The sequence below is a fragment of the Berkeleyomyces rouxiae genome, assembly GCF_048999995.1.
Source record: "Berkeleyomyces rouxiae strain 22BRR77 chromosome Unknown BrBRR77_ptg000012l, whole genome shotgun sequence".
Taxonomy (NCBI): Eukaryota; Fungi; Ascomycota; class Sordariomycetes; order Microascales; family Ceratocystidaceae; genus Berkeleyomyces; species Berkeleyomyces rouxiae.
Window position 1 is genome coordinate 2,055,086 of NW_027396502.1, and position 24,490 is coordinate 2,079,575.

Consider the following 24,490-nt stretch of genomic DNA (forward strand, 5'->3'; position numbering starts at 1 on the left):
AAGGTCACGACAATTTCTTCTTGTGCGGTTGGAAAAGTTCTAGGGCAAGTAGAAAGAAGTGTGGGGTGTTTGGTTGTGTGCGGCAACTCACGCTTAGTGAGTATCACAGAATCTACCGGGATTCTCCCGCACAATTATGATTTTTTTTTGGCATAGGGCTTGAGGATCCACAAGAAAGGTTCCAAAAGTGTGGCACCCGCGTGACCAGATTAGTCAGGTGTGGCGTGGCTTTTGTGGCGGAGGAAATATGGGTCTTTGTCGAGGATTTCAAAGCATTCAGGGATTTGGCTTTTAGGTTTGAGCTTTATCGATATCAAACACTCTTTGGGATTAGCTGCAAGGTCTTGACCTCCCTAGTTCGCGCCTCCTCCGAGTTCTGAATTTTGCCAAAACGCTATTTGGAAGTATAAGACAGCCCCTTTATTTGATAGAGGGCATTTGCCATGTCCCAAAAGAGCACGCCGGCCTGACGCACGGGCCAAAGGAGAGGCTCGAGAGATGATTTTTCGTGGTTGTATCCTTAAAAGATGGAGGTTAGCGCTAAGGACAAGTATGCATTGTTGTTTAGACCCAAATCGCGATGTGATGATGATTGTTCTGTGACGAGTGTGTCCGGAGGTCAAGAAAAGAAACAAGACAGACAGACGAACGGCCTTAAAATCTTGGCACATGGGCCATAAGGCAATGAATGGCAATGACAGAAGTGTCTGTGTCTGTGTACAGGCAGTTATACATGTCTTGACAGGCTCCCTTGATTCCTAATGGGGTGGTGTGGTCAAGATTGTCTTTGGACTAACTAGTTGCTTCTTCCACGAATTCCGGAGTGCCGGGGTTTGCTCCTCTAGTTGGTGAGAAGTCATGCCAAGGCGGTCCTCTGCAGGCTGTTCTCATGCAGCATAGGGTGGTATGCAAGGCAGATGTTGAATTGGAAGCCTAGAGCCCCCGATGGATTGAGATCAGGCAGACAGCGAGAAGTGAAAAGTGCGGAGTGAGGTGTGAAAGCTGTGAGAGTGAGAGGATTTGTTGATCTGCGCGCAGGTCCAAAGATAAGTTCAAGCACCTGGGTGCTTGCACATTGTCTACTTTATGTATGGTTTTCGTACATATGTACATACATACATATGTGTGTGTGATGGATGATAAGGGGGGAGTGAATACATATGTGCTGTGCAGCGGTTTGGCAAAGAAACCCGAAGCAGCGCTTTGCGCATCCGAGAATGGAACATCAGACAGAGGGAAGCCACAAGTCCGTGCTAAAACTAGGCCAGCAATGTGTGAAACATTGGGAAGTTGGTTGTAGTATGTACAATGTAGTCTAGCGCTCCAGCTTGAAGAAGACTTGGCCACGACACTGCAAGCAACCGTTGGGATGCGGGATTGGCTGGAAGAGACCAATGCTTAACTCATGCTTGTGTGTGTGATGCGTGTATGTATGTACCTGTACTTGTGGTAGCACCACCCCTAACCATGAAAACCTGTAACTAGAAGATTTAGCGGTCCAAGTGACCGCATCTTTACGGTGCACAGAAGGCAGTTGGGGGCTAAATCTTTCAAAGTGCCCATGCTGCGGTCAGGCCTTAGAGCCAGTGGGCTGTTGGGTCAGCCTTGCCGGTCACTGCCCCCAAGACAAACAAAGGAGCGACAATGACCGTTGCCATTGCCGTTGCAAGCTGCAGTAATACCCAGAAGTCCAGGATGACCGGGTGTATAACTCTACATGCACGAAGAATCATCGCAAGTTGTCGCCTCGTGCGCCTGTTCATGCACACCACTCTCCTCTTTTGTTTGCGCCTAGCAAGCGTCTGCTCCTAACGTTGAGTTTGACCTTGATAAATGGGGCCTGTACCAGGATCTCAGGATCCTTCGACAGGGGTTGGGACCCTGTATGTAGATGCCTAGAGATCGAGCCAACTCCCAGCTGTGCCTGTGCCTGTACCTGTGTACTCAAGTACCGGTACAGGCACAAGCACAAGCACTTAACTACATAGTTACATACATAGATAACTATGATACTGTATGAACCTGTGTGGCCACAAAAGGGTCAACTGGACTGGACTACCCGGCGACAGGCCTTTGGACTTTGCATTTCTGCATTTCTGCTCTCCTGGACTTCCGAGAACATGGTCTACGTCAACTACCACAATCGCCTACATCCATGACTGTGACTGACTGTGACCTTGACTTTTTTTTCCACCCCATCGGCCTCTCCCATTGCGCTTATTACCTGTGCTCGCATCTCGCGCCTCCACCGCCAGGTTCGCGCTCTTCTCCCTGTACAAATCTCCATCTCCCATCTTCATCGCTGCCAGTCGCGTTTAACAGCTCGTCCGCCTACCCCACGAGCGCCTCCTGCGTCAAAGTTTTATATCCGCTAGTCGTCTGTTCCTTCATATTTTGAATACATTCATTTAGTCATTCACATAGTTATACAACACTACATCCATCCATCCATAGATACGCCCATCCCGCCAGATCCCGTTCTATCCCATCCCTCCTGAACGCAATCGTCACCCGCACTGCCGGCCCCAGCCCACCCGCCACCACCACCGCCATTAATACCGCGCCCGCCATTGCCATCATCGTCTGCGTCTACTTCCCTCGTCTCGTCCTCAACTGCGTCTCCCTCTACACGCCTGCGCCATGTCTCTCGCCCATCGCCCAAGCTCGGTAGGCCACTCGCCTGAAGAGCAATTCCGCATCATTAGAAAACGCAATAGAATCCCGCTCAGCTGCTATCCCTGCAGAACAAGAAAGTAAGTCTCAGTCTCACACCTCGACATCTGCCTCGAAGTTCATGTCGTCATCTTTAGCCCGCCTGCCAACTGCGGCCTCGCACTACGTCTCGGCGGCCCATCAGATTCCTTGTCTAACAGCCATCCGTGTCTACAGATTGTGAGCCCGTCCATATACCCCTTCTATCCGAACCGTCACATTTGCCCCAAGCTTGTTGGCATTCACTGCAAAGCCCTCACTCGCCGGATCCCATCCAAAAGGTTTGTGCTCGACAACCAGATCCCCACCTGCTAACAAGTCTCGCGTAGAAAATGTGATCGTGGCCGGCCATGCACAAACTGCTCAAAGAGAGAGGGCACCGACCCCGCGTCCTGCTCCTATGCCACTCCAGCCGTTCGAAACAAAAAGAACCAACCCGCCAATCAACCTCCTGACGATGTGCAAGATCGAATCGACCGACTCGAGGGTCTCGTACTTTCGCTCATGCACAGCGGCGCACGTGTCGAGACGTCACCAAGTCCCTCAGCTAGAGACACACAAAGACCCTCCTCCCATGATGGCAAGTCTGGTACCACGTCACCTATGCATTATTCCGTCATGGATGCAAGTGACGATGGCGAACTGCGTCATCTAAACAGCGGAAACAAAGAAGGCGCCCCCGGCCTGCTCAAGGTTGACAACAGAGAAGGTCGTTCCATGTACGTTGGAGATCAGCACTGGTACGCCATTCTGTCAGACATTTCTGAAATTAAGGCATACTGTGTTGCACACAAAAGAGAGTTCGATCGGGGCTACTCAGCAGTAATGGCCTCCAAGCCTGCCTTCTTTAGAGATGGCCCCGTCTTCCTCCGTGGAGCCGAGGCTGCAACCCAAGAGGAACTTCGAGCTGCTCTCCCCCCAAGACAACAGGTTATGACCTTGGTTGAACACTATCTGAAATCCATCGATGGCACACAGTCCATGCTTCATATGCCAACCTTTTTGAAGCAGCTGCAAACATTTTGGGATGCTCCACAAGAATCATCGATGACCTTCCTAGGACTGATCTACTCCATCATGTCTCTGTCCCTGGTATTCTACACCCAAGCCAAAAGCGAGCCTCCAGAATACAAGGGCCACTGCATCGACTTGGCAGCCCAGTTTCGCAACAGGACAGTTCAATGTCTCTATGCTGCCGATTACACATCCCCGGGAGAATATACCATCGAGACTATGTTCCTCTACATGCTTGGTGAATTCTTGACGCGTTGGGAAGCTGACCTAGATCTGTACCTTATTATGGGCACGATCGTACGGCTTGCTTTCCGCATGGGCTACCACCGAGATGCCAAATGGTTCCCGTCATTGAGTCCCTTTAAAGCTGTACGTAGCCACTCATGGCGTACATCTACGTGTCACATAACTTACTAACACCTTTTAGGAAATGCGTCGCCGCGTGTGGGCTTTTGTCCAAATGACCGACGTCTTGATTTCGCTCCAGGTGTCTCTTCCCAGCATGATCGATCATGAGGAGTACGACACGCAGCTACCGACAAACATCCGAGATGAAGACTTTGGTCCTGACACTAAAGTATTGCCAGCTTCCCGTCCCTGGTCGGAAAATACAGGTGTAGATTTCTTGATCTTCAAGTCACGACTATACAATGAACTTTCTTGCATTGTCAAAGCCACAACTCGCATCAGCAAGAAAATCACCTATGAGCAAATCCTGTATTTCGACGAGCGCTTGGATCAGATTTACCGGGACCTCCCCGACCGACTGAGAGTTTGTCCTCCAGACCCCACTGACTCCACTGTCTCGTTCATGCGCCGCTACAACCTCGAAATTACGTACCACAAGATTCGCTGCCTCCTCCACCGTGAGTACGCAGCAAAGGCCAGACAGAACGCTCGCTTCAACCACTCCCGAAATGTGGCTGTTGAGGCAGCTCTGGCAAGCTTGGGACATTTGGCAACCCTCTACACTGCAGCGCAGTCTTCACCAGCGCTGGCGAGTTTGAGGTGGTACGTCCAGTCTTCGGCTACCAAAGATTTTATGCTTCCTGCCATGTTGGTATGTGTTGATCTCCACCACGACAAGGAAACTAGAGAGTCTACCCGTGATTTAAACTCTCATTGTACCAATGGCTTCTGGACCATGCGACAACGTCGAAACATGATTCGAGTTCTAGAGTTTACACGAAAAATCTGGGCTGAATGTGCAGACAACTCTGTTGATGCCTTCAGATCCTCGCATGTTCTCACTGTGATGCTGAGAAGCATACAGGTCAAAGCCACTTCGCCAGGCAGTGACAGCAATAATCGCAATAATGGTAGTGGGAGAGAGGACGAACATGTACACACTCCCGGGACAGACCACACAGACCACAGCCGCTTTGGTTCTATGCCGCCAGATTCAAGAATCCCAACATCTGCTCCTACGTCTAATCCGGAACAGTCTGTCAAGCCTCCACATCCAGGAGCCTCAGTCAACTGCACGACCATGGGGCCTAGTCAACCTCGAGGCTCACCAAGCTGTTCACAGGTTAACTCGTCTGCTCCTCTCTTTGGTATGCCTCAACTCAACGCTGTCAGCATGCAGACCGAGTTTTTGAATGGCCAGGTGAATCTCGACCAGTACAATATGAATGTGGCATCTCCCTTCAACTACATGCTGAATAACATGACTTCGCAAGGAGCTATGACTAACATGGACTGGGTAAGCTTACTGCTATTTTCTATATTTGGTTCTACCGCTAACATTCTGTTACTAGGATGCCTTTGATAACTTCACACAATCCAACGCCGCCATGAACATTGAACCCAACTTCCCCATGTACACGCCTTCGGGGCCCGCACGCGATGAGCTAATGGGCATGGATCCCCATCCTGGGAACAACACCTCGATGCCACATCCGCACCCGCACCAACAGAATCGACAACCCCGATAGTGATGAGCCCAAAATAACGCAAGCTAGTGCGGAACTGGTGCCGTTGTAAAATCTTCTGTAATCTGTAGCAAAGCATTTAAATTCACTCATTTTCATCATCTTACTGCATTGATTCCTTGCATGTCTGTGCAAACAACTCACTGCATGTAACAATGTATGTAACCATCACCCCATTCGTGATTCGACAGCCAAGTCGCACACGGCAGTTAGCTGCATTGCCGACAGGGTTCGCAAGCCCCACTTGTACGCCCACAATCTAGATCCACTTTGGACTCATGGGCCCGCTTTTAGGCCCCCACCAGTCAGGTGTAAGAGGGAAATATCAAACAAAGAAGAAACGAATCTGGACGGGAGTGATAACGTCCAGACTAGGGCGCGTTTCGGCGGCAACAAAAATAGACCCAAAGAATGATTTTCAGGCAGGGTACAGCTGCATGCACAGCCTTCCTGCCTGTCACCGGAGACAGCGAAACAGGAGCAGCGCCTAAGAAGGCGTGCTAGCAGACGATCATCGTGCCTACCGAGTCTCGATATGGCTCGTTTCAAGTGCTTCTGCCGATGTCTAGAAGCGGCGCAGAAAGAAAGAACTTGGGGGGGGCTTTGTAAGAACAGCATATAGGAAGCTCGTTGCCCGGCTCGACCAATGTTTACTTTTTTTTTGGCGTCTGTTCAGTTTACTTTTCTGGGCGAGAAGCAACTGGATTTGTGCGAGAATGAGTCTTGTGGCCCTTAGGTCACCACCCTAATGGCTGTCGTTGTATTTCCTTTCTGGTAGCCTGCGTAAGCATTTGGCTGGTAGTATGTTGAGGGACATGTTCGTGATGTTGAGTCAAGGCTTCATCGTTTTGGGGTATAAATTTGGTCTCTCCCTCCCTCTAAGGCCTTGGAGATTTTCCCTCCTTGTTTAAAGACCAAGTTCTTTTTCAGATTGAACAGTTAGGACCACATACAACTAGAATTCCTTCAAGGACTTCCAGATTTACTCTGCGTTGACTTATATTGTCAGTATTCATCCCCGCAACGGTGAAATTTCAAAATGGCATCTTTCTCGCTGTCTTCTCGTCACTTGACCGCTGCCATCTTCTCATACTAACACCAAACATTCACTAGACTACCGGAAGCCTCATCGTATCGTCTATTGTAATGTCATTCGAGAGCGTGATCGGGCCGCGTAAAAAGCACATTACCCTTCCATACCGCTCATGGCCACAGGAAAGGGAACAGTTTCTCAAGAAGGCAGTGTCTGAAGCCTGCAATACTGCTCAGTTCTACGAGGCCTATCCAAAGCCTGGCGCTTGTATTGCCGAGCATATCCGGCTGATTGACATTGTCTTTGATGAGGTCTTCCGCCTATCAAACATGGAGTATGAGTCTGAGGACGAGCACCTGATTCCCCGGAGCGGCATGACGCCCAACTTCCTTCCAGGAGATGGCACCAAGCCTGAGCCTTTGACCTTCGGCGATGTTATCTAGACAATCAACAACACCGAGGTCTTGGCCAGTATTGGTATATCGTCCTTCACTCCTTTCTTGTGCGCTTCATGTAAACTACCGCTCTTTGGAGTCGAGATCATGCTTCAGCACGTCATCGATGTGCACTGCGCCTCCAGCGAGAGTGAAATTGGCCATAATATCCAGCGCTTGTTCCCAGGAAACATCAAAATCTCGCACAACCTGCCGCCTACCGGCATGCTCAAGACCTTTCTCGACAAACTTTCCATAATTCCTGCTACCAACTGGGCCCCCGTGAACCCAAGCATGCTGTGCCACCCTCCGCAGGACTTTGACAGCGTCGGCCGCCCGCTCAGCAAGCCGCACGTGTGGGCGTCCAAGACCAAAGACCTGCTGCACGGCCTGCTGCACCACGCCTGGGTGATATTCAGCAATTCCCAGCTCGACAAGCCGCTCGTCAGCGACCGCCAATTCCTCGCCATCAACGTCGCCTGCATTGAGTTCTGCGCCGTTGCTGGCGCGTTCCCCGGCGCGCAAAAGGTGCTCAATGTGCTTGACTTGAGCCACATGCACGTGCTCCGTGACTCGGTGCACTGGGGCGATCCGCAGTGTCGCATCTGCGGCTTTGCCTTTTCCAGCTACACGATCGGCGCGATTGTCGCCCACTGTGCTGCAACCCATCGGAGCCGGCCGTGGGCGCTGGAGGCTCTGCGTCCGCCGAGTCGCAGTATCCTGTGGTGCACGCGGCTGCTGGTGCGCGACGAGCGATGGCTGACAAAGGGCATCCGGCTGCTGGATCTCATCGCCAACATCATTGAAAAGTGCAAGGAGGGCGTCGGCTACCATAGCAATGAAACTCTGCTCAGGCACTCGAGATCGTACTGGGAGCGCGTTATTTCCGATGAGATTAATGACTCGAACCGCAGGGTATACCCGCTGAGACCCGGCCGGCGCGATGATCTCTCGTCGCCGCCAAAGTTCAACCCCAAGCTTCAGTACCGCCGACCACAGCCCGATAGCCCGAATAATCCGCCGCCTGGCTTCGACACTGTCCCACACCCACGCAATCATTTGCTCCCCTCACGCCCCCCTATTAGCTCCCAGTGCTCACCTTTCCCCTCGCCTTCATTCCCTTCTCTTCCTACCCTCACCCCATTTCCATCCCTGCCCCCATGCCCTCTGCCTACCGATGAGCTACATCACAGGCTCTATGCTGCATTATGTGTTCCCAATAGTTCCGAATTGCAGTGTACGTGGAGTGACACTGGCAACAGCAATAGCAACAACAACAATAATACTAATAACAGTGACAACGGCCACGGCCACGGCCACGGCGCATCACCTGCTGCCCACAAGCACCGCCCCCATGGAAGACAGACTAACATGCGCCGCACAGCGCCGTTCCGGGCGGCTCCTACAGTCCAGCCATACTCCGATGCCAATTCCATCCCGCTTGGCCCGAGACGACGACTAGGCGGAAGTGCAGAATCTGTCACTCTTCAACCAGCTCCTGTGCCGTCTACCAATGTACCACCGAGCACCGCGCCGGGCCCCGCCATGCCACCCACTGTTTCGCGGTCCACAGCGCCCGTGGTTGTACCTATATTCAATGCCCCTGCTGTTACTCTCCCTCCGGTTGCTAACTGCTCTTCGAGCTCTAACAACTCTGCCCCCGTGCCTACTCATTCTTCTGCTATTCTGTGGCGTGCCCCAAGACGTGATGAGAACTGGCCTGGCTATGGATATCTCGATACACCTGGACGGCAGTCCCTGGGACATTATCCCGTGCATGCGGCGGCACGGGTACATAAGAATAAGAAGAAGAACAACAGGAAGAATTACAAGAAGGGTCATGTCTGGCGTTAGACAGCGGAATGGGGTAGCAATACTATCAGTAGCTGACTAGTTGAATATTGTTGAAAGGTTTCGCATGGGAAGAAGCGGTGATAATCAAGTTCATATAACTATGTAACTACTTTTCTTTAATTGTTCATTTTATGGCGCAGTGCTTCATTCCCTCTAATCAGTCCACAGGCGCGACTGGAGAAACCATGAAGGCTGTACACCAAGCAAGTTCTCTTCACTGTCTTTTCCAAGCGAACGAAAATCGCCCATTCATAGTGTTTACCCGTCAGGCAGGTCCAGCTTTGCGCACAAGCCAAACAGCCAGTCTTAAATAGGCCAGACCAAGATCCGAATCAAGCAACGAGTTCTTCAAAAGACTGCCGCTCCCAGTAAAGAGAATGAGAAGCATACGCACGCAAAGCAACTAGCAGAAAAAAGATCAAGCAAGACGATCCAAGAAACAGAGGGGGGGGGGATAGGGGGAGGCAGGACAAAAGCTAAGGGGAGAGAAGAAGGGCTAATGTACACAGCGTTTTGTCCTGGTGAAGGTAAAGATTATGGCACAAAAACAGCAGAAGCAGAACAGCAGGAATAATCATGTACAGAGTGTGAATTTGAAGCAAAGCACTGTAAAGGGGAAAGCAGATAGACATTGACACAGAAAACAACGCATGTGTTGGTTCTATACAACAACGACAAAAGGGGAGCAGCAAATAGAAAAAGGAAGAAAGGCAGTCCTGTAGAGGGTATACTTTCAATCCCCTTGATCCTCATTGTCGTTGCCAATTGACCCATGAGCATTCAACGGTATAGTGCAATGGAAATGTTCCTGTCCATAAGAATCCTAGACTTTTTGATTCCACGGCCATGATTCCACGGCCGTGGAAATGCTGTTGCTAGCCTAAAAGCAAGGGGGGATCTATTTCTTTTTTTCAGTTCAAACCTGAAAGAGAAAGAAATGAAGCATCAACGACGTCGTTAAGAGGGGAGATTTGTGTGACATATATGCGTAATAAAGAAATGACGTCGTGACGGATCGTGGGCAAGGCGTCTAACATAACAGAAGGAAAACGAAACTGACACAAAAAACAACAGTGGCGATGTCGCGGCATAAATATATGACGCAGCATCAAAACGGAAGAAAAAAGAAAGAAGACAGTTGCAATAACCAAGACAAAATCAAGGAAGACGAGAATGGAACCAGCACAACGCTGAAGCGAAAGAACATTGTCAAAACAAAGTCCTATATCATGCCGTTTATAGCACCTCACCAATGATCTTGGCAGCTTCGCGGTACGTTGACAGCAGCTTCTCGCACTTCTCACGCTCCTTTTTAACACCGTCGTCCTCATACAGCAGCTCCTCAAACAAGGACTCCTTGTAAAGTTCGCTGACGAGGCGGTTTTGGACAACATCCTTGCAGTGGTTGACGAGCAGGTGCATGATAGCCTTGGGCACTTGGTCAGCAATTGACTCGCGCACAATGTTGAAGTATGAAGAAATCAGAGCCCGAATCAAATCAGTCTCCATGGCCTCTCGGTCAGTGAGGGTAGCTTCAGACTGAGATGTGACGGCGTTGGCGGATGTGTTCTGTTTGATGTTAGCAAAATTATTCATACCCTCCTAGTTCTTAATTGCCAATAATCAACTTACAAAAGGAGAGTCAGGCGCAGTACGCATAAAGTCGTCATCGCGGGGTTGAGAGTGGAGCATACTCAGGCGATCGTCGGGTCTGCGGATACTCTGGCTCACAATAGTCTGCTCTGAGGGGTGGCTGACATGGCGGGGAACACTGGTAGGACTGTTCAAGCCTCTCATTGCCATGTTGTGTTCACGGGGGTTATGGGGCATCGCGGCGCCGGGACCGTCTTTGCCAAAGAAATAGTTGAGGAACGAGTCGCTCTTGTTTCCGGGGTTGTGAGAGTGTATCGACGGCGACATCGAGCGGTTACCGTTGGCGACCGGGGGCAGCCCATGCAGACCCTGCTTCATGCCACGACCCTTTTCAGGCAGAGAAGAAGTAACATCATCTTCCTCACCACCAGCAGTACTACCATTGCCACCAGGAGTAGAATCGCCGCCATTGGCCAGCTCCTTCATGCGAATGCGCTCACGACGCTCACGCTCTTCTTGTATCAAGCGCTTGCGCTCGCGCTCCTGCTTGCTGCTAACGACATTGCTCATAGCAGCTGAGGCGCCCAAGAAGTTAGGGTGGTTGGTGTTGATGTATGCCCGCTGGATAGAAATCAACGACTCGACATACTGGGAAGAAGGGCCTAGGCGCTCACGCAGAAGGTCAGAAACAACCTCAATAAGCTTGGCCTGAAGGCGAGGGTAGCGAGAGAGCTCTGTAGAACCGCAAGTGTGGCAAATCTTGATCAGCTCTTCATAGACAAGTTCAACACAGCGGTGGCTAGGAGACTCAAGCATCTTAATCTGGGGCTTGACCAATAGGTCAAAGGCCATTTCGGGGACGAAAAGACTAGGGCGGGGGCCAGTCGAGTTGCGAATGGCTGTGCGGATATCCATAGCGGACAGATTCGAGGTAGGATCAATGGACTCTAGCGAACTCCCAAACACGGAGTTGAAGATGTAGTAGATGCGCGCACCACCACACAGCTCTTTGGTAGAAATCTCGGTTGAAGTACCATCAATAGAAGAGATGAAAGAGGTGGCGAACCGAGTCATCTGCTGTAGAATAAGAGATCCACGGTGTTCTTTGCCACTAAAGTGCATGTCACCGTAGCTAGCCAGCTCCTGCTGGGTTTGTCCCATGAGAGTGTTGAGGCGAGCTTTAATATCGGGAAGTCGATCGCGGATGTGAGCCATGAGGGTAGTGTTGAGTGTCTTGGCCAGGAACTGGGTACCGCAGCGAGAGGAAATGTTGCGGTAGGCGGGATGATGCTTGAAGAAGTCCATCTCAGCTTGCAGGGCATCTTCCATGGGCTTGTTGCCCTGGATATCTTGCTGCGAGCGGTTGACAACGCCAATGAAGCCAAGCTTCAAAGGGTAGACACGACCAGAAAGAATATCAAGAGCGTTAGTACCATGGTCCATAAGGTCAACCTTGGTCAGCACACCAATCGTGCGGCGGCCAAGAGGGTCAACATGGCGGGCCAGTTTCAAGGCCTCAGAGTTCACAATGTCAACATTAGCGGGTGAAACAGCCAGAACGATACTGTTGGGCTTTGCGATGTACTCGGAGATCAAGTTACGAGTCTGCTTTTCGATATCTGTCGGCTGGTCTCCAATAGGGACCTAAAGGCAAGAAGAATAACAGTCAGTTTGTGTATCTCGTCTAATGTTGCGTATGTGGAATAACAAGACAGACAACATAAGGATAATAGTGACTGAGGGGCAATAGAAAAGGCGGCCAATATGGAAGATATCAGGCTTGGAGCGGCATTCATACCTTGGTGAGACCGGGAAGATCAACCAGAGTAAGGTTCAAGACGTGTGGAGAGTAGATCTTGAGGTTGATGGGCTGGCGGTTGATACCCTTGTTGTTGCCTGCGACTCTTGATGTCTCGTTCTCGATTTCGCGCTTAACGTCGCCAAAGTCGTTGAAGCGGCGGTTCGGGATGTGATGGAACTCAGCCCACTCGGAGCGGCGGGCAGCCGAGGGCGACCGGTAGGGATCGGGGTGATCTTCGCCCTCCTCCTCGGGGACATTGATAAGCTGGAGGATAAGAGGACGGCGGGTGACAATGCCGGATCCACGGGGCAGGAAGTCACGGCCGACGATGTTCTCCAGGACAGAGGATTTACCAGCAGATTGCGAACCAACAACGACCTATAGCAGGAGGGGCAAGAGCCAGTGGTTAGCAGAGTTGGTCGGCAGGTCACACAGGCCGGGGCATTTGAAGGAAGATTTTGTCGTGAGTGGAAGGGAAAAAACAGCAGAGACAGCTGTGATGGATGGTGATGGCGGGGGCAGAACTTGGGCACATACAATCTGGGGCAGATCCAGTGAATCGCTGCCAATGGTGTTGAACACCAGGTCCTGCAGCTTGTTCACAGTACCCAGAAGATCGTCTCCTAGAGCAGCCATGGTGAAGATCTAGAAAAGAAGACAGGAAACAGAACAGACAAGCAATATGGCTAACTAGCTTCCCGGTCAAGCTCGATGCTCAAAGATCTTCTCAATGACAATGGGCAAGGCCTTGTCGTGTCTTTTGGCGGGCTGGCTGCTGCTATGGCGGATTAATGCGGGAGAGTGGGCGAAGTGTCTGTCTTTGTATAGGCGGGTTGGATTGGCTGTAGCTTTTGCAGCCAAAGACAAGCGGGCTTTTTTCTTCTTTTTTTTCTCGGTGTCGATTAGAAAAAAAAAGAAATTTAATCGGGCGGAAACAAGGAATATATGTATATCTCCCAGCCGGCAAGAAAAAAGAGCACCAGACAAGAATTTTGCAGCTCACGCAAAGATCAAACACCGATGAAAATGGGTAGAACTTGTCGATGGTTTGAAGCCGTTGGATATTTAAAAGGACAAGAATCCGCAGAGACCTTGAAGCTAAGTAGGGGGGAATAAAAAGTGTCAAAAATCGCAGCTAAGGCAATTGCACAAATTCAACCCAAGCCACGGCCCAAGTAGCCCGTCGCGATTGTTCCTCGGTGTCGGTGTAGGTTCTTCAGGGTTAGTGGCGGGATATGTGGGTTTAGTGGGCTTAGTATCTAGCCTATTCCTCTCACCCGTCTTTGGGCGTGCAAACAGCAAAACTCGGTATCAGAAAAAAACACCGGGTCCCTTCATAACTCCTCTTTTTTTTTTGCCATTATGCATTGTTGCTGCATCTGGGCCCAAATGAACGTGTGTTTGGGTTGAAATACGATGGCGATATGATGAATTTGACGGAGTGATGCAAGTGTACCATTAGGGTTAATGAGGGGAAATCGGGGTGGGTCTTTCTTTGTCTTGTCTTAGGCCCCGCCATGTTTCTGCCTCAACCTTGCTCAACACTGAGCCTTACTTCTCGGGATTCTTTGTGTGCGGATGATGACAGATTCTTTTTTTTAAAAAAAAAAGTTTCCTTCATTTTGAAGAAAAAGCCAGCCATGGGAGTGTGAGGCCCTCCACTCTGTTCAACACAGACGTGATGGTGGGTTGCTTGAACATAGTCTGTCCACTGTTTGAACCCAACACCAACATGGATTACTATGCTTCTGAAATTATCCTACGGTCAGGATCCAGGGCCCAAGAAAACTCCTTCCCGACCACTTCATTTCGGCCTGCACGTGACTCTAGATCTCGCTAGAAATCCATGGACTTCTATGCCGGGCTTCTCAAGCACTGCGGGCCCCCAGGACTCTAAAAACAATACAATCCAATACAATCAGGCCAGCTCCAGCCTCGGTGAGCTACATACGTAGTATTCTTTGGTCTTAGTAAGGCGAGGTCCTGGAGTAGAATAGGGAAGCAAGTCCAAACAGAAATGCTTGGAATGGTGATGTCTGATCCAAGAATAAGCAAATTGTTGGTGTAAGAGTATTGGCTGGAAAAGCGTGAGGTTGTACGGACGTCCTTTTATTTGAAGAGTGGTATTGTGGCGCTCGTAGTGTGTGCGCCACATCGTACTTGATTGGTTCTTGTCATCTGTCGTACAAGACACAAGTTTAGCTACTAAGCGATTGAAACTTCAACGCATGATCTTTGTTGAGGTCAAATGGCTACATCTTCCAGCCAGAGTGTTTGTATCAATTCACACGAGGACAGCTGCACTTAAGATACACTCGCCAAGTTTTCATGCAGACTTCAAAGAGCACATAAATACGAGGTCGAAATTTTCACCGACGCTTACAATTCATCATGAGCAGCTTCGGTAGCCCCGGTGGTGGAAAGCTCACCACCAAGCCCACGCCGTAAGTCTTTCACATCATTTTACAAGATAGAAATAAGCTTTGCCTGGGACTTTAAAATACCATTGAGAATGAAAATGAAGCATGTATACCACAATACTGACATCACTCAAAATGATCCTCAAGCCCGGAGAGAGGAAGCTTTCCGCTGGATCACGATGGTAGGTTTCGCCGTCACTGGTAGAGAAGACAAATTATAGAGCAAGCCGCAGCCCTGATTGAGGGTTGCCTACAGAGGCAGGGTGCTCAAAAGCAATCCAAGGCTTGAATGACGCACCTGTTTGAGGAAACACGACAGCGTCAACGGAGCCAATTGGTTTGTACATCTATAATTCATAAAATCTTGTCTAACACGAACGCTATCCTTCTAGGTGAGTGCAAGTCAATAATGAAGGAGTATCTCGGCTGCCTGCAAAACGTCCGGGGCATGAACGATGAAAGATGTCGGCAGCTGGCAAAGGGCTATTTGGCGTGTCGGATGGACAGGTAGGTGCAAAATGCATTACTGGGAGAAGGAGAAAGGTGATCGTCCATGTTCTGACCCTGAGTTCCTTAGAAATCTCATGGCACGCGACGATTTTAAGAATCTTGGCTTCACAGACGCCACCAACAACGGATCTACTGCTACGTCTGCCCCGAAAGAAGCAGCCAAGACATTAGATGCTGGTTCCAAGGCCGTGGCTGCGCCCAACCTGAGCAATACTAGCAGCTAGCAGTGTTGCAGGTGGGTAATGGAAGTGAGCAGGGTGTACGGGCCAGCAAAGGAAAAAGAAAGAAAACAGAAGAATCAGGCAAGAAGAAGCAGTTTACAGGGAGACAGCGGGAACGCTGCCCGGTCGGCTAGCTGGGTTACAGAAGAAAGGAGGAGCATGGGAGGGACACAGGAGCCGAAGGGCTGATCTTCAGGCGAGACTGAGATTGGGCTGTTTAGCTGAGCAGCACAACACAGCGTCGAACATTTTGCACAATTAAAGGTTGGTTATGGGATTCAGCCATGTGGTTTGTGGTTTGTGATTTGTGTAATGTGAGGCCGGAAGATGTGAAGCTTAGTGTGGCTACGAGTGCGAACAGGAGCATATAACTAGTTGGTTAACTAGTTAATACTTGCACTTGAGGTACTGTTGTTGTTTGTGATGCCGGCCAAAATATTTCGCTACAGACAGCCAAGGGCTGCCCTGTCTCTCTTCCTGTTTACTTCCCGGCTCAACCGCTATCGGGTGTTTTCATGTCTGGCTTGTAGTGGTGGCTGGAAAGACGTATGCGAGGAGTAGGCCAACAAGACAAGATGAAAGCGAGTGGGCAAGTCATTGAGCTGAATGGAGCAGGCGAGAGTGGAAGAATGCATGCACTTGCATGTACGTGGTGTATTGAGGGCTGCATGTTTCGCATAGCAGGAGTCATAATGGCATTATATATGTAGTACATGCATATACCGGCCCAACCTCTCCTGTCTTGACACATTCTGCGTTGTGCATGGCGAGTTCCATGGATCATAATTGCTGGTGCATCATGATAGAGGTGGAAGCTTGGCTTGGACCGGCCGTGCGTTGGGAGCAACCACAACAATCGACAGAAGCAGAAGCAGAAAACTGTCGATTAGTGCGTGCATGCAAACACAGAATCCTGGGGCACAAAAATGTGGAAAAGGAAGACTGCACACTTGTAGACAACTGCGTCTGCACACAAGTATGGTCTAGTGTACGGATCCAGAGATAGACAGAGTAGAGTGCATGCATGACACTTGGGATTTAGATCTTGAGCTTGGCTGTGGAGAGAAGAGGCAAAGAGCAAAGCTATTGTGTTTGTTTGTTTCATGGCATGTGCCTGTGCAGCATTGACGGCAGGGGGGCAGGCGAGGGGAGAGGAGGGGGGAGCATATCTGGAGGAGAGCCGGAGATATTGTGCGCAAATGAGGGCACTGTTGTGGTGAAAGGTGAGAAGTGCACGTGTGGAAGAGGCGCAAAAAGGACGTGAGAGGCAGGCCAACAGCAGAAAGCCAGGAGAGACTGAGATGAGATGGGATGAGATGTCGTGAAGTCGGCGGCAGCACAAGAAACAGAGAGACAGTGTTGAAGGGAGAATGGATAAATCACCGATAAAATATTAAGCTCTGTTGCCATGCCAACGCTAAATGTGAGTCGCGTGTCCTGGCCTCCCTTGCACTGTGCTTCTCTGTTGGGCTAGACCTGTGCAGCCTGTCAACTGGGGTGCACCACCGCCTGTAGAAAGTCGCTTCAGGGCTGCTCGCCCCCTTAGTGCTCTCTTCCACACTCGTCTGCACTGCTGGAGTTGTCTCTTTTCCCTGGCGAGGACAGGCAGAAGGTATCGGAAACAAACTTGGCCAGGGGGTCAGGCCTGCAACCGCCCCTATGGCTCCCGGAAACAGGCTTGTGGTGACACTGCAATCACGCTGCAATATGGCGCCGGCAGCCCTGAAATTGAACAACCCTGAGCCGTGGAGGCCCGCTCTGCAGGGCCTGTGACGCCGTGTCCCTCGCTTGGGTGGTGGTTGGCCTGGAGAAGTAGCCAGGTCGTGCTGGAGCATTTATAAGGGCCGGAAGCCGCCGCGACACTGGCATTGTAGTCTCGCGCTTCTTTCGTCCTCTGTCTCGCAGCGTTTCAAGAGTCTTCCGCTGTCGGGCAATTTGCAGTTCTCATTCTGGAGCTTTCTGTCAAACGTGGTGTTTTTGTTGCTGTGATTTTCTGGACAAAAGCGACGCGCTCAGGCCAAGCTGCATCGTGATTCTGCTCCTCACTTTCCTCATTTTTCTTTTAATTTCCTTTGCTTGGACGTCGACGCAATCCTTCAGCGCCGCCGTAGAGGCGCACCACACACATTCTGCATTCTGTTTATGTTTGCCTGCTGCCCCATCTTCGTCTGTGTCTGCCGTGATCTCGTCCCAACACTCGCCCATTTGAACTCCATCACATTGATCGCGCGCCTCGTTTTCACCACTATCGCGACAGTCTCTAAACCACGCACGCCTTCACCATGTTCAAGAGCGGCAGCCAGCACCGGAGGAAGGTGACGCCGCCATCGCCAACGTACATGAAAGACGACCAGTTCGGTAGGGCCGCCTCATCCTCTTGTCTTGCTACTTATTGGTTTTCGTTGCTTTGTCTCTCCGTTTCTCTCTCTCTGCTGCCGATTTGTCGCCTGGCTGTGGCCAATCTCGCGCCGAGAACACAGCCGGCCGAGATAGTCGTTACTTCATGATGCTACCCGTTGAGTCCTTGAATACGCAAACCCCGTCTCTAACCGCTGACTTTCTAGCTGCATACCTCGCCGACCTGCGCAATAGCCGCCAAGCACGCCCTGCCGGAGCCCGTGAACTGCCTACCGACACGCGACCATCTCACAATCGAATGTCCATGGGATCTACTGCAACTGCTGGGTCCTCCTCTACGTCTGCCTCTTCCTCCACCTCCATTGCCGACCAAGCCTCTGTTGCCCAGTCTCGCAAAACCGCTGCCACCGATGCGTCCACAACCAACGGCAGCGTGCGATCACGCTACAGCACCTCTAGCCAAGCCAAAGATTACTACCCGTCCAATCCAACCTCCCCCCTGAAACCCTCTCAAGTCGTGCCTAGTACTACGTACATCGAGAGGGGCTCACGCTGGATGGAAAAGGAAGAAGCCCATTCACTTCGCCAAGCCATGAAGGCGCTGGATATGCGCGACGCTGAGAGAGAGTCTCGCAAATCAACACCGCCCGCGTCTGGTGCTAGTGCCTTTGCGCCACCGTCTGCAATGGAATCTAGGTCTATCGCCGCGTCATTGCCGCGTGAAACTGAAGACGATGAACGGATCTACAACTCTGCCCTCCACGAAGCTTCTGAGCTTGTGTGGCAACATCAGAATGGTGTTGTGCCGAATCCTGACGCGCCGTATGCCTATCGGCCTCACATGCGCAAACAGAGCTACGCCCACGCCCGCACAGCCGCTACTGGCATGTACGGGGACGATATCACGCCTAGTGGCCTTGCTCGGGACGCCACCAGATCACGTTCTGTATCCAACAGCTCGGTTGAAAGCGATTGCCAGATCTCGCGCCGCAGCCGCTCGTCATTTGAGTCTGCGCCTCACGCACGTGCTTCCATGGATGAGCCTTCTGTTTCGACTTCCGACTCAGTCCCCGCTCAGCGTTCTGCATCTTCAAAGTCCTATGCTGGCCTCAACTCTGGCAAGTATGCGCCAGGGCCCCGCCGACGAAGCAGTATGAAGCGCAACATCAGCGGCGAAATCAACCGCCCCTTTTCAGGGGAGCAGATCTGGGAAGAGCCGGAGTCCCGCATTCAGTCGCCGGTCAAGCCTCCTTCACCTCTGGTCTCCGGCTCTCCGCCGCCTGCGGATGTCCCTGTTCCCAGCAATTCGTGCGTCTCTCGCAGCTCTGGCCCACGCCCTTCAGTTTCAGGTCTCAACTGCCGTCCTCTGCCTGCGCCCATCAAGCCCTACCAGCGCAAGGGTACTGAGCCGTTATCGCGCATCGAGATCCACCGCAATCCCCCTTCGCAGTCGCGTAATCCCATGTACACACAGTCTAGCAGTTTCACAGATGCAGGCCTATCATCATCGCCCACAGAAGTGTCTCCTCCGGCGAATGTTCCGCGCAAGAATGGCGTCGAGATCCGCTCCGATGACGTCCGCAATGCCACACGTATCCGCCTCGGTAAAGGGCGTACGATCCCCACTCCCACTGCCGTCAGCGATAACCCTGGCCGCCCTATTGTAAGCTTTGACGCCAACTGGACGCCTCCGGATGAATCGACTGATAAGCGCTTAGGCAACGACCGGTCTTCGCCGCCTTCTTCTATCCCCGCAATCTCAGTCGAAATTTCGAGAGATGCAGACGGAAGAAGCGGCAGTAGCACCTCGGCCGGCTACCGAAGCAACACAGTTTCTTCAGGACCCTCTTCGTACTCCCACGGACCAACAACCGCCGATCACCACCGCAATTCCCAAGTGGCGCCGCCTTCTATCTCAGTTTCGGAAGAACCTTCGTCGTCTCGCATCCCGCCAAACGTAAAAGCCCCTGTTGCGCCAAGTGTTCCCTCTATTTTTATCGGCTGTGACGATGACGCCCACCAATCCGACCCAACTTCGAACAACCGTTCTTCAATCCCAACAATCTCGATTCCCGACGTCCCCTCGATCAGCGTGTCTGTTGACGACACCACAGCCCCCGGAGGAGTCTCTGTTCCTGTAGTTGTAACTCCAGATGACGACAAAGTCTCAGAGTCAAAGGCCCCGGCAGCACGTCCTCTTCCAACACCCGCTGGTCCTGGCCCCGGCCGAACCCGTGCCCTGCCCCGCCATCCCCGCCACCACTGGAGCCCCGCGCCTGGTAGTATCCGCCGTGGCATGACGATGTGTCATGAGTGTGGTCTTCCTATCGAGGGTCGCTTCATCTCGTTGGCAGGCTCTCGCGAAAGATTCCATCCCACTTGTTTTGCATGCTACTCTTGTGGCACCAATCTGGAAGCTCTTGAAATCAGCCCCGAACCGGAAGAGGCACGTGCCGAGCGCCTCGAGCGTATTCGTCTACGAAACTCAGGCCAACCCGTGCCCGAAGAGCCCGGCAAAACAGCAATCGACGACGGTGACGACCGGCTGCGCTTCTTCTGCTACCTCGACTGGCATGAGCAGTTTGCGCCGCGCTGCAAGCACTGCAAGACTCCCATTCTCGGTGAGCACATGGTTGCGCTCGGGAGCCATTGGCATTACGGGCACTTCTTTTGCGCCGAGTGCGGCGACCCATTCGAGCACGGCATGACGCACATTGAAAAGGACGGCTATGCCTGGTGCGTGCGCTGCCAGACGCGCCGCACTGAGCGGCGCGCGCCAAAGTGCAAAAAGTGCAAACTGGCTGTCATTGGCCAGTACGTCCAGGCGCTCGGCAGCGAGTGGCACGATGCGTGCTTCCGTTGCGCCACTTGCAACGGCGCGTTTGACGATGGCCAGATATTCCCAGTTCCGCGCGATGGCGGTGCGGTTGCCGTGCTTTGCACAAAGTGTCGCATGTGTGAACTCAAGATGTAAGCATGTCTGCTTCTTCTTTCTCATGATTCGCGCACTCTCCATCTCATCCCTCTTCAACCCGACTTCTCAGTCCGGTAGGTATTTCTCTCTCTCTCTCTCTCTCTTTCTTTGTCTAGCTAAGCTAGGCCGAGCCATACACTCCCCGGGCAGTTCTAGTTTACATCTCCTTCTCCCCTTTTCGACTCCCGAGCCTGCCTTGCCCTTAGTTCTGTTTTGTTCTTTTTCCACACCTCCGGTTGGCACGTAGATCATGAGTCTCGGTCATCCTCACTTGTTTTTCTGTTTTGCTCTTTAATCACAACCTCGGCTGGATGCTACATGATCTTCGTGATCTCAGCATCCACCCTCACTTGCTTTTTCGTTTTGCTCTTTTTGACAATCTCGGCTGGACACATTTTGATCTTTGTGATCTCGTTGTCCTTCCTCACTTGTTTATGGTATTGTGTTTTTTTTTCGGTGGGCATGGGCCATTTAGGTATGACATCAAGTGTTGTTGGACATGTTCTTGTTCTCGGAGTCTCTCTCTCCTCTGCCGCCCGGACTTCCTCTCCTATCTCCCTCCCCTAGGTCTCTCATGAAGGTTGGTATCTACTCTCACATACTCCCCCTCCCTTATGCTGTCTGTTGACACGTTCTTACTTGTTTCTCTTGACACAGACTCTGCTTCTGCTGTCAAGACTGCCTCTTGATCCTTGTTTTTCTGCTCTTCTTGCCCTCCTAACGACGACACGCACGCGCCCTTGTTCATTGCTTTTCAAATTGGTCCTCAGCTTGTTACGCTGATTAATCTTCTCGCACGGTTATCTTGTTTGTAGATGTATTTTTTGTTTTGGCTGGATATCTTGTTAGATATATGTCCCTGGCTGGCGTTTGCTTTTTGAGTTGATTGAGAATCTCGTTCTGTAGATTCTTTTTTGTTTGACAAAATACATTTTTATGTATTTCTCGTGCTTCCTTTGGTCTTGTTCCTGCCGTCCAAGCTGTGCTCGTTCGTGACAATGATCAAATCACCAAATAACCATCGACAACTATACCCACACTAACTAGTTTATACATGACACAAAGCCGCCCGCCCACACACATATGAGGTGCACACATATTTTTCTTGGTCAGGGGGATATTTTCATTATTAACTCTGCAGTCAACACCAGCGTCGCCGTGGTGTAAGAAGACAAGCCCAGCCCAGAGAGTAGAACGTAAAACATGATGTCAATAACACCGACAGATTGACCCAATACCGCCAATTCACCACACTGGAACCTACACTCCCGTTGTGCGGGTATTTCACAGCCAAGCGCCACCGGTCTGCTCCTGGTGAACCTCAAGGGTATCGCCGTCATCCATCTCGAGCTACAGCAGGGCGTACACATGGATTGTCAGCTTACACGTTTCGTCCACCAGTCTGTGCACTGGCATATGTCCATCCTGTCATCCACAGAGACCCAAAGGTCACCCGCGTCAAGTACACTTACCGTCTCGGGAGTATCTGTTGCCTGGACACGCTGGCCCTCGAACAGGAAACGAACGGAAGTGGCATTCTTTCCCTGGCGGTCGCAGAAGGCGTTCATCAGCTTCTCCAGCTTGGTGCTGCGCTTGATCTTGAAAAAGACTTCGTTGTTGTTGTCGGTCACTTTGATGTTGAGGTGCTCGGAGGTCGTGAGGGGCGCTTGTTGCTGCGGCTGCTGCTGCTGCTGAAGCGGCTGCTGAAGCGGCTGTTGCTGCGGTTGCTGCTGTTGTTTGTCGGCCATTATGGACTTTGGGATACAAGCTTAAAGCTTTGGTGTTAGGAATAGAGAAAAGACGGAGGTATCGTCGCGACCGAGGGGGTGTGGCTATGGAGATAGATCACAAGCACACAAAGAGGGCAATGTCTACATGAACGAAAAAGATACATGTCAGTATCGCATCGATCTCTCCATATCGTCAGTCGCCCATACCCATCTTTGGCCTACCAGCTCCTCCAAGCTAAGCACCACTCCTCAGGGCGAATGAGTGATCCCCAAGCCTCGTCCTCGTTGTGTCGGCTAGCCTTGTTCCCTTTTTTTTCCCCATGTACTCACATACCACTTCTGGAGAGCGCAAGCTGCGGATTGCGAATAATTTTCACTTACCGATAGTGTTTAATAATGCCAGGAATCTAAATATCGCGATGATCGGACCAAATTCTTCTTGCGACAAAGGTTAACTGTTGGCCAAAGGCTTGCTTGGGAGAGAGTAAAAAGGGAAGCCAAACTACAAATGCCACTTGAAATCACTGACGCCGCAGTCTCATGTAACCCTATGTGATGGACTATCCAACCCTACTACAGTCAAACTTTTTTATGCTGGATCACATTTCACCCATTAGTGAGATATTGAAAACAGACTCCATGCTTTCGCGCCCTTGCCAGCCAACGTCAAACATGAATCTCTACAGGACAACATGTATCCACTGACAGCCGCGTAAACACAGACGGACGTCAGTGGTCCGGTCCAGTGGTCAAAACAATATAGAAGAACGTAGATTTCATATTGGGGTGCAGATGCCAACTTAAAAAACCTAGAACCAGATAACATCATAGTGGATGACTAAGGACTTCACTCACAATTTGATTTCGTTCTTGAAGTGGTGCCGGGGTTTCATCAACGCGTGAACAACACAGAATCTCGACAAGAAGAGTTCACTCAAATCATGGTCAGTAGACAGCCTGTTCCTCGTTCACGAACTGAAACTCACCCAGACAATCTCCAGGCCATGACCCAGCAAGACTTGTCTGCAGAGCAGTCATGCAAGCCAAAGGCTGTAAGACGGCTTTTCTTTTCCCGTTGGTTCTACGAGATTCCAGCCCGTGCTAACACAGGAGAATTTGCCTGGCACAAAGTGTGCGATCCAGAGTAAGTCACTGCGGTTATCCGAGCCGTGCTGTGCTGTGCCGTGCTGTGCTGTGCTGTGCTGCATTTTGGCCGGTGAACTCTAAAAACTGACGCCTGACGTCCTCTCCCTTCACAGACTGTCTTAACAGGAACAATTTCGATGAGGCCAAGTGCACAGGGGCTATTTTGGCGTTGTACGAATGCTGCCATGCATTTTACAGCAAGCAGGGGGATGATGCTAGATCTTTGAGCTGCCCGCGGCCCGATATTCTCCGGCGCCGGTTGGAGACCATGAAGAAGGGAGACAAGCGGTGATATGCTGATACTGATACTAACAACTATTGACCAAAATTGAAGCGCATCACGGTAGTTGTCTTTAACACGGTGACAACGTGCATAGCAGATATTCAAAAATGAAGAATGTATCACCCTCGGTCCGAGCTGGTCGCACTTGAAGGTGCAGACCAAGTTTAGGAGGGGCGCAGGTTCTTCTAGGCTATCATTGAGCGCGCTAAGAGGCCGCGTGGGACCTGAACAAGTATTGAAAGTATCTTATTCCGAGACTCTAATATGAACGCCATCGACATGAAGAGAAAAAGAAAGAAAGAAGGAAAACTGAAGAAGATGGGGCGTCCACTGCGTATTTAAAGGCAGCCCGAAACTTTTTTCCAAAGTGGGACGCGGTTGATCTAGGTCACGTGTACAGTCACGTGCGGATAAACAAAGGATCCTCAGCCCAAGGCGCGCTTTTCTTGTGCTGCTGTAGGAACAATCGACCA

General features: G+C 51.2%; 8 protein-coding genes across 8 annotated transcripts; 6 read left to right on the forward strand and 2 right to left on the reverse strand.

Moving 5' to 3' along the window:
• Positions 1 to 2,794: 2,794 nt before the first annotated feature.
• Positions 2,795 to 5,663, forward strand: BROUX77_007882 (uncharacterized protein; the record flags this gene model as incomplete). The annotated part of the gene is made up of 4 exons (XM_073753024.1): positions 2,795 to 2,892; positions 3,042 to 4,095; positions 4,154 to 5,431; positions 5,487 to 5,663. 4 exons carry the CDS (start codon positions 2,795 to 2,797, stop codon positions 5,661 to 5,663), a joined length of 2,607 nt encoding a protein of 868 aa, XP_073602175.1.
• Positions 5,664 to 6,806: 1,143 nt separating this feature from the next.
• Positions 6,807 to 7,136, forward strand: BROUX77_007883 (uncharacterized protein; the record flags this gene model as incomplete). The annotated part of the gene is made up of 1 exon (XM_073753025.1): positions 6,807 to 7,136. The coding sequence occupies one exon, from the start codon at positions 6,807 to 6,809 to the stop codon at positions 7,134 to 7,136; it is 330 nt and encodes a 109-aa protein (XP_073602176.1).
• Positions 7,137 to 7,235: 99 nt separating this feature from the next.
• On the forward strand, positions 7,236 to 8,981 carry BROUX77_007884 (uncharacterized protein; the record flags this gene model as incomplete). Its single annotated transcript, XM_073753026.1, has 1 exon — positions 7,236 to 8,981. One exon carries the CDS (start codon positions 7,236 to 7,238, stop codon positions 8,979 to 8,981), a length of 1,746 nt encoding a protein of 581 aa, XP_073602177.1.
• A 1,236-nt stretch (positions 8,982 to 10,217) lies between these two features.
• Positions 10,218 to 13,011, reverse strand: BROUX77_007885 (uncharacterized protein; the record flags this gene model as incomplete). The annotated part of the gene is made up of 4 exons (XM_073753027.1): positions 10,218 to 10,550; positions 10,614 to 12,218; positions 12,373 to 12,753; positions 12,913 to 13,011. 4 exons carry the CDS (start codon positions 13,009 to 13,011, stop codon positions 10,218 to 10,220), a joined length of 2,418 nt encoding a protein of 805 aa, XP_073602178.1.
• Positions 13,012 to 14,766: 1,755 nt separating this feature from the next.
• On the forward strand, positions 14,767 to 15,529 carry BROUX77_007886 (uncharacterized protein; the record flags this gene model as incomplete). Its single annotated transcript, XM_073753029.1, has 4 exons — positions 14,767 to 14,819; positions 14,943 to 14,977; positions 15,188 to 15,302; positions 15,373 to 15,529. The coding sequence occupies 4 exons, from the start codon at positions 14,767 to 14,769 to the stop codon at positions 15,527 to 15,529; spliced, it is 360 nt and encodes a 119-aa protein (XP_073602179.1).
• Positions 15,530 to 17,808: 2,279 nt separating this feature from the next.
• Positions 17,809 to 20,858, forward strand: BROUX77_007887 (uncharacterized protein; the record flags this gene model as incomplete). Its single annotated transcript, XM_073753030.1, has 2 exons — positions 17,809 to 17,884; positions 18,091 to 20,858. The coding sequence occupies 2 exons, from the start codon at positions 17,809 to 17,811 to the stop codon at positions 20,856 to 20,858; spliced, it is 2,844 nt and encodes a 947-aa protein (XP_073602180.1).
• Positions 20,859 to 22,142: 1,284 nt separating this feature from the next.
• Positions 22,143 to 22,606, reverse strand: BROUX77_007888 (uncharacterized protein; the record flags this gene model as incomplete). Its single annotated transcript, XM_073753031.1, has 2 exons — positions 22,143 to 22,208; positions 22,331 to 22,606. 2 exons carry the CDS (start codon positions 22,604 to 22,606, stop codon positions 22,143 to 22,145), a joined length of 342 nt encoding a protein of 113 aa, XP_073602181.1.
• Positions 22,607 to 23,529: 923 nt separating this feature from the next.
• On the forward strand, positions 23,530 to 24,026 carry BROUX77_007889 (uncharacterized protein; the record flags this gene model as incomplete). The annotated part of the gene is made up of 2 exons (XM_073753032.1): positions 23,530 to 23,732; positions 23,861 to 24,026. 2 exons carry the CDS (start codon positions 23,530 to 23,532, stop codon positions 24,024 to 24,026), a joined length of 369 nt encoding a protein of 122 aa, XP_073602182.1.
• Between the last annotated feature and the right edge of the window lie 464 nt (positions 24,027 to 24,490).